Below are 13,171 nucleotides of genomic sequence, written 5' to 3'. Positions count from 1 at the left end.
AGGTATTTATGTAGTGTCTATATTGAATTACAAATCTTAGGGCTACAAGACTATGCCCCCTGTTGATATTGGAAGCTACCTCTCTTCAAAACCATATTCAGGAACTGGAGGAGGAATCCCTCTGCTCCAGGCTTAAGCACTTTTTAGTAATTCATGCTTCCCCGCCACCAAGGGACAGGCAAATTGTCATAAAATTAATGAAATGTAAAGATAATGGTTTTACTCAGGATTCCATAACTTGATTAAAGGAAGTATTGTGGGAATATACAGCAGTTCTTTCTCTTGAACGTCTGAGTCACATCTCTATTTGGAAGAGCCAGATAAAAGCTAGTAGTTGACAAAATATTTAGTCTGTTCAAAAGGTAACAAAAATAATTTGAAAATGTAGGATGGTAGTTGGAAGTGTGGGGGTGGTAGATTATCCCCACACTATTCAAGATTCTGGGTTACTATTGCACCCTTTTTAAAGGTGGGCAAAATTCATGTACTTTTCATTGTCTGTATGTAAAACAAGGAATTTCAGCACGCATAGCTTGCCACCTGATATATATTTTCTGAAATCCCCCTTTTCACAATGATTGATAAACCTCAGGAGCCCAATTCTCTCTTAAACCTGGCCGCAATTGTACTGCAGCAGAAGGTTTCTCTTGTTCTTTTACCATGTATTTGCAAAAGCAGTGGAAAATCTGAGAAATGAGTAATGGGGTTGAGCCTGACTCATTTTAAGGTGAAGTGTTATGTTTTGCTTTTGAACTTACTTGGTTCCTTGAAAATCTTTCATGTAGTAGTTGCCATAACATACAGTTCTTTTTCAGAATCTCAAAGAAGTATTAATAGATGAAATGCCCAGTTGAGTCACTTAAATGGGGTCTTAGGTTTGTTTTAAACTCTCCCCCCTTCTCTAATGGAAAAATAAATTTCTCTGTTCAGAATAAACTGTTCACATTTGGTTTGCATGCATAAAAATTTGTTAAAATGGGAGGATTTGGCTACAAAACAGTTCATCTTTGATTGCACAGCTGTCTTAACATTCACTTTATTCAATCCTCAGAAAAGTTTGCCCATTCAAGCAAACTCGGAACATCCATATGTCATAGTTAAAAAATCCTGGCACTTGGCCAGGGCTTGGAGTTGGAATCAGGGGCAAAGCCCAGTGATTTGGTGGAAGGAAGATTTGGAAGAATGTCTGATGAACACCTGTTGCTTGGGACTATCCAAGGCGTTAGACTCTAATTTCCAACCTGGTACATGCAGTAGCCAGCATGGCCATGGATATGTCCCACGGCACCCTAGGATTTTTAAGATATCACAGCCTAGTATGATTCAGTGAATTGTCTGTTATGGGAGAGCAATTCTTTCTTTACCTGATCCATAGGGCCTCCCCAAGGTCATTAGAATAGGTTTGTCTTTAGGTGCCATCAGCTCATCTGATCTTCTCATTTACTCTTCTAGGTTAGAGTTAGGGTTAGGGTTGCAGAATGGACTCTCTGTAAATACCAGAGGCTGACCTTCTTTGGAGGTCCTTAAGTAGCCTTCAAAGCTCATAAGTTGAGCTTTTAATAATATTTGCAAATGGTTTTAATGTGCGCTCTATATTGATGTTAATGTTTTGCTTTAAAATTATTTAAATAATTTTCTTTTCAATCTTAATATGTCGATGGGAAATTATTTTGTCTGTTTATCCTCCATTCATAGATAGCAGACTTTTTAAGAATCCTTTTCTCCTGTATATGCATAAATAAGAATTGCTTTCTTTTATGTCTAAGATAACAGCTGCATACAATACTAGCCCTGTGGCATAGACTGTGCTACAAGGAAAAAAAAAAGTGGTTTCTGCTAGAGAAGTAGCTTTTTCACATATTAATATCCATTTGAATCAATCGAAGGAAGCTTTCCATTGAAAACTATAGGATGCTGGTTATTCCGCAGGATGCCAACCATTTTTTCGGTCTATAGAGAACAGATGCAGACTTTGACAATAGTCCAGGGGGAATTGATGCAGCTTTCCTTGATCCCACACCCTTGAGCTTTGATGACTTTCTGCTCCCATGCTCTTAGCCAGCAAAAGCCACACTGGTTGAGGGTGATGGGAGCTAAATTCAACACATCTGGGAAGCCCTAAATTGGGGGAGATTACAGTATAGTGTACATTTGTGCACGGATAGGAATTATTAGAAGATACTGGTGGTCTTCCAATCTATTACTAACTGTGGCTAATCCTGCTTAGCTAACCTTGCCTGTATTTAGAAGCTAAGTTCTGCCACCTGTTGAGACAAGTATTTCATAGTTCCAGCCCAGCTTGGGTTTGCATTCATGTGTGTGTGTTTGTGTGTGTGTGTGTGTGTTTTCCCCAATGCTCTAGAGTCTAGACTTTTTAAGGTATTGCTTGCTTTGCTGTGTTGAGGTGGATTAGGTTAGAAATTTTAGATGAAATAAATTATATACCTCCACGCCCATAACGTTGCTAGTTGAAAGGACACTAAACAAGATAAAAGCATTTTGCAGATGCTTAGCAGGTAAGATGGGTTTCCCTTTTGCTGATCTAGGCATGCCCGGACCCTAGAATGGTTTGCTCAAATAGAAGCATGGTGTTTGTCATCTCAGGAACATTTGCACACAATAGCCCACCTTCCCAAGACAAATTGGAGCTTGCACAATACCAAACATGTTCAACTATTTCATTTCCTGGGCCGTGAGGCTTCCAGCCCATCCCTGCTTTCAAGTAGCTTTGTTCAAAGTTATTGCATCAGGAATCCCATCTGTTTCTTGTCCTGGTTCTACTTACACATAAGTAAGTTTTTTGGACTCTAAAAATCCCACAGAAGGAAGCATAGAATTGAGAACTTTGTCCTAATAACTACTTACACACAGGACAGGGCAGTTAGTCTAACACGTTTTTGTCATGTAGGATTTGACATTCACCCACTTTCTGGGCATTTGTAAGGGCTAATTAGATACTATTGATAATTCCACGACGGCAGAAGAACAGTCAATCCCCCGACATTAGAGAGTCTCTTTATTTAGAAAACTAAGCATATCGCCTGAGTAAATGTAGGTTTCTGTTTAATCCTATTTATTTCAGCAGGGATAGAAGCTTGTTTCGTGTGCTCCAAGCTACACTGGAAAGTTGAAAAATATCTCAGCTTTTTTCAAAATAAAACATCTCCCAACCCTTATATAGAGATATTTAAAAAAAAAAAAAACACCTGTCTCAAAGTCTGGTGCTTTTGTGACTGTTTTGAGTCTGGGTCAGTCTAATTTGGTAGAATTTTTAAAAAGAACCCATGACAATAAGCTGCACTGGAAAGTTGAAGAATGCCCTAGAAAAAGGACATGGTAAACCACTGCCATACTGTTATTAAATACATTGCATAGATCAGAGGGTGAGCATCTATATGGCAACTTTATGACCCGTGGACTTCCAAACCCATATTTCCTGAGCCAGCAGCATGGCTGACTTGGGAATTCTGGGAATGGAAGTTCTCTTAATTGCCCACCCCTGGCATAGATTGCTATAAAGTCATCTGTGGTCAGGCCCAGCCCAGAACAGACTTTTAACAAAAATGCACTGAAATCTAATTGGCTGTGGCTGGATCATGTCCATGTTTCTGAGCAGGATCTCTCTCTCTATGAGGTAAACTAGTGAGTGAAAAATGCTTTCTTGAATGAGTCAGAACATATTTCATCCTCTGCAGGTTTTTGGATGCTTCTCTTCTCCCTTAGATGGGATTTCTCTGGAGAAAAGCATCTGTGCTCTGAAGTTAATGGCTGGAGAAAGAAGATGTAAGCAGCTAGGAAAGGGGAGGAAGAAAAATCTCTACCTTTTGTTTTCAAATCGGTTCAGGGCAGGGAGGAGCTTAATGTGCCCAAATATTCTCTAAGGTTTGGGTGGAGGAGAGGAAGCAGCAGGCTGCTGAAATTATGAAATTGCTAGCTTCCAGGCATGCTTTTCCATCGCTTGGATATAGTAAATAAAGTGGAAGAATTCAGTTTAAGATCTACTTGTATATTCGTTCTGTTAAAAGCTGTGTTTGAAAAGGCTGTGTTTGAAAAGTATTGGTTTAATAGGAGACAGGCTGGAGGGGAGGGCTTGGTTAGCCACACCTCCCTTCCTTTTACTGTATATCTGCCTGGCCGAGAGCAGCGTGCTTCCTAACCCCAGAACTCCAGAGGACAGATCAATGTGAATTCCTTCATTCACCACTCACTGCAGCGCACCTCCCCATAGCAACCTTTTTTGAATGGCTCGAGTAATAGTCAATGCTTGGCTTCTGCTGGTGCTCTTCTGCTGCTTAGCCAATGCCCAGGGCTGGAGGAATTGGTTTTGGAGAGATTCAGGAGAAACCACCCTGTCTCCCACGAAAGCTGACGAGGCTGAAGATGAGACGAGCCAGGACCTTTCCACACCTGCAGCTACCACCAACCCAAATGCCCTCTTTGAAAATACTACTGATCCTGAGCCCAGGGGGAAAGTGGGGACCATATTTACCCTGAAGCAACCAGACTTTACTGCAACCTTACCAGTCCCTGCAGCAACATCTCCTTTGCAGGAAGAAGGCAGAGAAAGAAATATTACAGGAGTGGGAGTGGAGATCCTCAGCGTGGCTGAAGGCATTCAGAATTTGGTTCAGCTTTTGGATGAAAAGACAACCAACAGGACAGAGAGGACCAAGGTACCTGCCACAGCTGAGACCAGCACGTCACCTGCCCCTGTTACAGAGCCAGGGAGTATCCACAACATTACTGCTAACTTAACAGGCGACATACAGACCTCCCTGGAAACTAAGAAGCCAGAGGGGGGGGCAACAAAGCTCGCTCGTCTGTGGAACAAAGACTTTGCTCTTCTGTGGAACAAGACACGCGTCTTCCCGAAGAAACCTGGGAAGCCACGGCAAGGTAGTGCTTCTTTCTCATTTTCACCTGATGGTCATTTCAGTGGCACCATGTTGGTTTTTCAAGAACCTTCAGAAGCGGGGCAAGAAGTTGCTTTCACCCCAGCAACAAGGGCAACCTGGGGCATTTTCTCAAAAAAACAAGAGATTTTGCCCACTGCAAAAGCTTTGAAATTGCAGGAATCCCACACCAATAGCAGCAGCAGTGGCAGGAGCGGCGGCAGCAGCAGCAGCTTGCATGCAGGAATGCCGTCCAAGGTGGTGGGTACTTTAGACAACTGGGTGCTGCCTTATGTTACCAATCCCAGCCAGCCTGCCTCCAAAGGCAGTGGAGCACACCTCAGCTTTAAAAGCCACCCCTTCTTTAAACATTTTGGGATAGGAGTAGCTCATGCAAAAACAAACCATTCTAGAGGTTCAGTCTCTAACTCCAATGCAACTAATGTTATGGATTTCCCCCCTGCCAATAACTCTGACTCTCTTGAGTTCCTACTAACCTACGCTGTGCAACGTAGCAATAGCAGTTCAGGGCTTCCTTCCTTCTTACCTGGATTGACTCCATCAGCTGGCCGGTGCTTGCCCTTACCGACCAAGTTGTCGTATTGCAACCACCTGGGCACGAAGCATTTCCGAGTGCCGAATTATTTGCACCACGGCAGCAAGGAGGAAGTTTGGGCTGCTTTGCATGAGTGGGAGGGGCTTCTTAAATCTCGGTGTCACCGCTACTTGGAGTGGTTTCTCTGCTTGCTACTGGTACCTGGGTGCAATGCTTCTCTCCCGGTCACACCACCGCCCTGCCGGGGATTTTGTGAGGCCCTGAAAGATCTGTGTTGGACTCACTGGAAAGAGGGGCACCTTCCAATATCCTGTGAATCTCTCCCAGAGGAGGACGGTCCATATTCATGTGTATTTGTAAATGTTTCAGCAGGTAATAAGGCAAGGCTAATCGTCTCTTTTCCATTCTTTCCCACCACCAGGTAAGCTCATTTTGTGATAGATCCTGATATATAAAAAGAAGAGCTACTCCATCAATCATGGACACAGGCTAAGTAAGGGTCAGAAAAGAAGGAGAAAGAGAGATAACCACCCTTTCTCCTTACTTCAAAGATGATGTCCAGGCTTTATGATGCCAAAGAAAGCATCGTTTTGATGTGAACTTCTTAATATATCAGGGTTTCCAAATTGGGGTGCTCTTCTGACGTATAAACTTCAGTTCCCCCAAATCCTGGCCAGCACTGTCATTGTTGAGAACTCTGGGATTTGGAAGTCCCCAAGAGAGAGGGTATCCAGGTTGGGAAAGGCTGCATTCTTCTATAATAATGACGGATTGCTTGACAACCAGGAGAAAATTACCACTAATAGTATTGGCAAAGAAGGGGGCAGTGTTTAGCAAGCCTACGAAGAGCCATAATTCTCTTTGTCAGGGCTAAAACTAAGGCTATTATCTACACACCCTTGAATTCTGTAGAGTGGAGGCAAAGCAGCACTAGCTCACAGGAAAGACCATGTGTTTGTTTCATCAGTTTTTCTCTACCTCAGCAACTTTGAGATGTGTGAAGTCAATACCCATGCTGGCTGAGGAATTCTGGGAACTGAAGTCCATACATCTCAGTTGTCAAGGTTGAAAAACACTGTGTTGGATTAACATGCTGTTGTTTTGTAGACTTCAGACAGTTTTGCCCCCAAAGTTGTTAAAGGTTCTAGATGCCATCTTGGACCTTCTAGTGAGAAATGAATGGATACTGAAAAAGAGATAAAGGGGCAGCATGTTAAGAATTAGGGTTTGTGATTCTTTGGATATGTGAGTAACTTAGAGGAAGAGCTTGAATTCCTCCTCTGATTTGACCAAAGTGGGTCAGGAAACAGTGGACTGTTCTTAACAGTATTTTTCCTCCAGTGCTTTTGGGCAGAGGCGCCTTCTTATCATAGGAATATAGTCACAGAAGAACATATGTGATGATAAGCAGAAAGACTGTTCTTTTAAAATGCTTTGCAAGAAGCAATATGATAAGGCAATCTTTTGGGGTTAGAAAGATAGTTGATTGTGTGCCTGTGTGAGTGTGCGCACATTTGGGCACAAAAGAGGAAGAAAAAAAAAGCATGGATGCAGGAATTTTAATAGACAATCAGTGTAATGTAACTTTGATTTTTTAAATAATAGTGTTATTAAAAATTACAATTGCAACAACAGTGTAATGCAATTTTTAGGGTAGCGCACGTGGAACAATTCTTTGTTTCATTTCATTTTTGTACTCATTTTGAGTTGTAGCACAATGCTCTTCTATTTATCTTTGTTAGAATCAGTGCTGAAACTGCATTCCAATCCAAACTGTAGTTTAGAATCTCAAAAAAATGCCTCCTAATAAACAGGTAAATTGTTCCTAAAACCCTTCTTTTCCTAGGCATCTGGCCCTGGATGTTTCCACATTTCCTATATCTTGGAGTTTCTTTTCACCATATGCAGAAGCTGTAAGTTTCAGAAAACAAGTTCCTACAAGACAGGAATATTTCTTGGTGTGCCTGTGATATCTCAGATTTCTGCTGGCAAAGAATATTCCACACTCTCTCAAAGATTTAGAACTTGGGGGTCATCCAGAACATTTGTTTGGCAGTAGATTGAGGACAGACAAAAAGAAATATTTCATGCAACATGTAATTAATCTAGGATATAGAATATCTGGCCACAGGATGTTACGATAGCTGCTGTTGGCTTCAACGGTTTTTTCTTACTGATAAATCTATGCCCCCCCCAAACCTGTACAATGACAGCTATTCATCCATAATTATGTATGGGGCATCCATGTTTAGAATCACTCTGCTTGGAGGTAGACAATAATCTGGAACTGAAAGTCGTTTGATATAGCTTTTGCTTCCCATGATATTGATAGATATATGGGTTTTTTTGGCCCACTCATCAAAGGGAGTTTTGCAAGTTATTGAAACAATGGCAAGACCTGTTTATCAGAGATGAAAGATAGATGATTACACACACTATGATTAAACATTCTTCTTTGAAAAAGTGCTTTCAGTTCTCTGAAAAAGAGAAACTCCTGTCACTGATTAGCAAACTCTGGGGGCAAAAAGGGGGGGGTGGCTGTTATCATTGTGACTTGCTTGAAATTTCCCAAGAAAGTTTAGTTGCCTGAGCAATAGGATAAGAGTGACAGATGCTTGTTACATTCTTCAGTCTTGTGGGTGTATGAAAATAGATGGGTGCCCCCTTTGAGTTTAAAAATAATTTGGAGCAAAAATAATATACTTTCTAAACTAAGAAAAGTTGAAAACTGAGCCTGTAGAAATGAAGCACATTTCTAGATGTGTATATGTGTAAAGTTGTCTAGTTTAGGGACTTCCTATTGATACAAACTTCAATAGAATTTAAGGGATCATTTTCCCTTTAGGTATTAACTAAATCAATATTGGTGTAACCTTATCAAAATTGTTTCATCTTTTTCCTCCGGGTCATAGTAAAGCCAGCTAATACTGCCTCTTAAATTTAGAAGAGATAGAGGGTAGATTCAAATCCTACACTAATTTTTAATATGGTTTGTTACAGTGTGTTATATGAATCTAGTCACTGTGGTTTGAATTTCAAACTCGGCAAAGAATCATTTTTATATTGAAATGTTCTGCAGACCTCTATTTAAATGAATACATTTTAATTCAACAGATGTGTGTTGCACAGCAAGGGGTTGAGCAAGCTCTCTATCAAGAATAATGTTCTGTAAATCTTCTGAGTTACTCCAGATTCCTATAAAACCAAGCATATATATATATTAGCCTTGTAATTAAATCAAGACCATAACCATTATTTACTTAAAATAAGCTCTTTTATCAAGAACTGCACACTGAAGGTTGGCTGATGATGAAGGATGTGTATGAACAACTATATTTTAGTCTTGCCTGTCAGAGTGATTTGTGTACTGCCCTCAGAGGAAGCAGCCAAACTGATAAGAAAATCTGCCTTAGAGATAATTTCACTTCAAACTTTCTCATTTTTATTTGTGGTCATGCTTTGCTTGAAAAGCCAAGGCCTTCTTATAAGACCTTCATCTCTCCGATTCTGATTGTAGACTCCTGATTAGATCATTATAGATTTATTTGGGTGTTAATTTCATCTTTGGTGTCTTGGATTGATCTGGAAAGAGTGCAGAGAGGAGCAACAAAGATGGTGAGGAGTTTTGAGACTAAACCCTAGGATTTAGAAGAACTAGGGATGTTTAGCTTAAAGAAGAGAAAGCTAAGGGGAGCATGAAAGCAAGTGGTCTTCCTGTGCATGAAGGAGTGTCACAAAGAAGAGGAAAAAGATTTATTCCCCTTAACACCTGAGGGGAAGACAAGAATCTGTAGGTGGGAGCCCTTCAATGTAGGATCCAAACTAGAACTCAGGAGCAATTGCCTGACTGTGACTGTTTCCCAATGCATTGGAACCCTCTGCCTCCTGAAGTTGTGGGTGCTCTGTTACTGGAGGTTTTCCAGAAGAGCTTGGCAGCCATTTGTCTAGAAAGTTGATTCCTGAACTGGGCAGGTGCCGGACTAAGAACTAAGGTCCTTTCCAACTCTAGGTTTTTATGATTATAATCCCTATTAACATTTAATAGATCCCATCAAACCAGTACACAAATATATGCAAGCTCTTCACTGCTCTAGAACTGTTTCATCTAATAAGAAGTTACAAACTCCAGAGGACAGAGAAGAGAAGAATGAGAAAAAAAATGCAGTGTGGGTAAACTTAATGGACTTGCTAGAAATGGATGCTGTGTGAATTCTGTTACAGCTAGCAATTAGGGAGAACCCTTTTGGTGTAGTGGTTAAAGCATCCGCCTAGAAACCAGGAGACTGAATTCTTGTCCTGTTTTAGACATAAAGCCGCGTGGGTGACCTTGGGCCAGTCATTCTCTTTCTGCCCTAGGAAGGAAGCAATAGCAAGCCACCTCTGAAAAAAACTTGCCAAGAAAACTGCAGGGGCCTGTCCAGGCAATCTTCAAAAATCGGATATGATTGAATGGAAGGGGAAAAAAAAGCAATTAAGAATGAAAGTAAAGGCCAGCTGTTCTCCTGGTATTGAAAACAAAAATGCCACTTTTTAATCAAAGTATCATGCAATATTTTGAGATGATTCAAATATCACAGAGAACTTGTTTTGAATGTCTAAGCAATTGTTCACTCTACATCTAATGCTCTGTTTAAATGTCGGCAGGACACACCCATCAATAAAAGTCTGGGTGCATTGGAAGTTTCTAATCCCTAATTTGTTGCTTTACATTTGCATTATGCGTGCAAGAGATAATTTCCATCTCCTGCTTTGTCTGCTCTTTCTTCTTGCTGCTGCTGTAGCTATTCTTTCTACGCCTTCTATGGTTGTTTCAAGTGTGTCTTCCAGGTGAGAGAGAGTACTAGCAGTCACACAGTTGCCTGTATTTGTCTGCCAAGTACAGGAAGACATTTGTGGCTCAAACTGTTTGGAGATCTTTTGTTTGTCACATAATTTTCCAGGCTTCTTTTTTTTTTCTCTTTTCCCTTAATTATAATATTGCATTATTAACACTACTATATCGTTTTCCTACATTGATCTAAATAATAGATCATTTAAAAGACAGTGTTGTTGTAAAAAAAATACACTCCTCACAATATATTTTCTAGTTAGATCATCCTTATTTTTTCCTTTATGGGAAAGATAAATCTATTTTAGTCACAAGGATCTTGTCTATTAAAAAACATTGTTTTCCTGGCTGGGATTATTTTTTTTTTTAATGTTCTGATGGATGGCGGAACCTATTTTAAGGGCTGCAGCCAAGTCTGTTGAGAAAGGCACCCCCTCATAAAGTTATTTATGCCCAGGCACCTTTTCCCCTCAAGAGGCTATGGATGCACCTCCCTCTTTTCAATGTGCTTCTAAATGCTTTCCCCTCCAGGTAGAGAAGGGTGGTTCCTGGCATCATTCCAGTCTGGGAAATATTTACAGGAAAGGCAGAAGTCCAAATGCCAAAAGAACAATGTGGGGGGCCATCTGAGCTATCTTGGGTCTGATCTTCAGAAAGAGGGAGTTGAATTTTTTCCACCTCTTTCCTTTCTCTTGACAAATTTCCGTCTGAGTGGAGAGGTCTGGCCAGTTTTGAAACCCCACATGCAGAGGCGCACTCCTCTGTTTCTCTCCGGCTTCTTCTATGTGGCCTTTCAAAGCTTAGAGAGAATGGCTGGAATAAAGCAACCCTGTTTTCCTGGCTGAGAAGAGGTTTCATACAGGTTCACTGAAGCTCTGGATTTTGTGATCTGGTCCCATGCATTTCAGACATGCATGAGGACTGCCATGAGGTTTCTGTAGATTTTAGTCCCAAAACATGTGGAGGTTGCCAAGATGGAAAAAGTTGGTCTAAGATCACAGCAGGCAAAAACCTTGGTTGCCTCTCCTGGTTTTAAAGGGCCAAGAGTGGCCTCGGGGAATGCGATGCGGATCTCTTTCCAGCTTTTAATAAATATGAAATTTATCATTCAGTTACAGCGATTTTAGCTTCCATGCATTAAAACAGGAGCCCTCAACCTTGACAACTTTAAGACTTGTGGACTTCGACTCCCAGAATTCCTCAGTCAGCTTTGCTGGCTGAGGAATTCTGGGAGTCGAAGTCCACAAGTCTTAAAGTTGCCAAGGTTGAGGACCCCTGCATTAAAATTCCTATATTTCCCAACATTTCTGAAGAAGGTTTTTTCCTCCTAGGTTCTATGCAGGATAAATTAGATACTAGCCAGAATAAAATTTTGGGTAGAATTGAAAATCACTTCACAGACAGTTTGGCCACTCTTTTTGACTTGCTGCCTTGTTTGTGGATCATTAACTTCCACAGGTTGCGGGCTGGGGTCAAAATGCTATTTATGGGTTTAGGTTCATTTTAGTTCATGAGACTAACATGTTTATGAAATAGGGCACAAATGGATAAAAACCTTCACCACAGTGGAAAAATGAAAGAGCTATTGCACCTTATTCCTCAGCATCAGTAGCAGCTACAGGTGTGTTGTATGGCAGATTTCCCCCACTTTTCTGCCTTTTGCAGAGTGGCGGGGGTGAGGAGAGGGGATGGTTCTGCACAAGTGGCCAGCAAGTGTGCGTATGCACATACCCACTGCTCATGCAAATAGAGCGCGCATGCACACATATGTCTGCTGCACATGTAGGTGGGGATGCACGCACACGCTCACCTGCATTTCTGCAGCCCGGTTGCAAACAGCTCACTAGTGGGCCACGGCCTAGAGTTTGGGGAGCCCTGTTGCATGGGACAAAAAAATAGGGTCAACTGTGTTTAGAGGCTTATACACTACAGTATATGAAAAATAGACATCTTGGTCTCTTCTGCAGGTTTTAGACCAGAGGCCCCCAACCTTTTGGGCACCAGGGCCCGATTCTGTGGAGAAAGATTTTTCCACGGACCAGAGAGGGCGTGGTTTCATGTGCCGTCTGCATCCCGCAGATGGGGCTTTCCTTGATTGCGCAGCCCAGTACCGGTCCACAGACTGGGGGTTGGGGATCCCTATTTTAGACTACATCTCTTGAAAGTCCCTTCCAGCATGTCCAATTGTCGGGATTTCTGGGAATTGTAATGCAAAATATCTAAAGATTAGCAAGTCATCTAACAAGCATCAGCTGAACTAGCAGCAGGCCTCAGACTTTCCATATGTTTGAATGGTGGTGGCACTGCCGGCATGATTTATCTTAAGTCAAACTCAGCCATTAATATGGCCAAATAACTTAAAGACAGGAAATTAAGGTGAGATCAGTTAAAATCATTTCCCCCTAATTCAAGTCCTAAATATCTGGTATTAGTGTGTGTGTGTGTGTGTGTGTGTGAGATAAATTGGCCAATATTCCATTTATTAACAAATTTATAAAGCTACCCATCTTGCAAAAAATGACCCTGGGCAACGTACAAGCAAAGTAATAAAATGATAATAATAATCTTTAAAAAACCAGACAACAATAATAAAAAATAAAACATAAATAAAACATAAAAGAACCCCAAGATAGCCATTTAGTGCAGTTTCCAAAGCCAGGGTAGATTTGAGGGTTCATAAGCTCCAATATTATTTCCTACTTTTCTTTAATTTTTCAATGTAACCACTTTTGCGTCTGAAATATTTGCCAGTTTCCTGCACATTAGACTGAAATGTTTGAAAGTATTATAATGGGGAAATTAAAAGAGGCACTTTGTTCTCTCTCTCTCTCTCTCTCTCTCTCTCTCTCTCTCTCTCTCTCTCTCTCTCTCTCTCTCTCTCTCTCTCTCCCTCTC

The 13,171-nt window shown here is 41.1% G+C and overlaps 1 protein-coding gene across 1 annotated transcript in view; it reads left to right on the top strand.

Annotated features, from left to right (window-relative positions):
- The first annotated feature begins 4,169 nt into the window (after positions 1-4,169).
- COL18A1 (collagen type XVIII alpha 1 chain) overlaps positions 4,170-13,171 on the top strand; it is a 96,138-nt gene continuing 87,136 nt past the window's right edge. The window contains exon 1 of the mRNA XM_029285095.1: positions 4,170-5,820. Coding sequence (XP_029140928.1) covers positions 4,242-5,820 — 1,579 coding nt within the window. The 5' untranslated portion in view covers positions 4,170-4,241. The remainder of the gene's footprint in view (positions 5,821-13,171) is intronic.

The sequence above is a fragment of the Protobothrops mucrosquamatus genome, unplaced genomic scaffold, assembly GCF_001527695.2.
Source record: "Protobothrops mucrosquamatus isolate PMUCROS unplaced genomic scaffold, P.Mucros_1.0 scaffold1269, whole genome shotgun sequence".
NCBI lineage: Eukaryota > Metazoa > Chordata > Lepidosauria > Squamata > Viperidae > Protobothrops > Protobothrops mucrosquamatus.
Note: the sequence above shows the minus strand (reverse complement) of the source record. Positions and strands in the feature narration are given on the sequence as shown.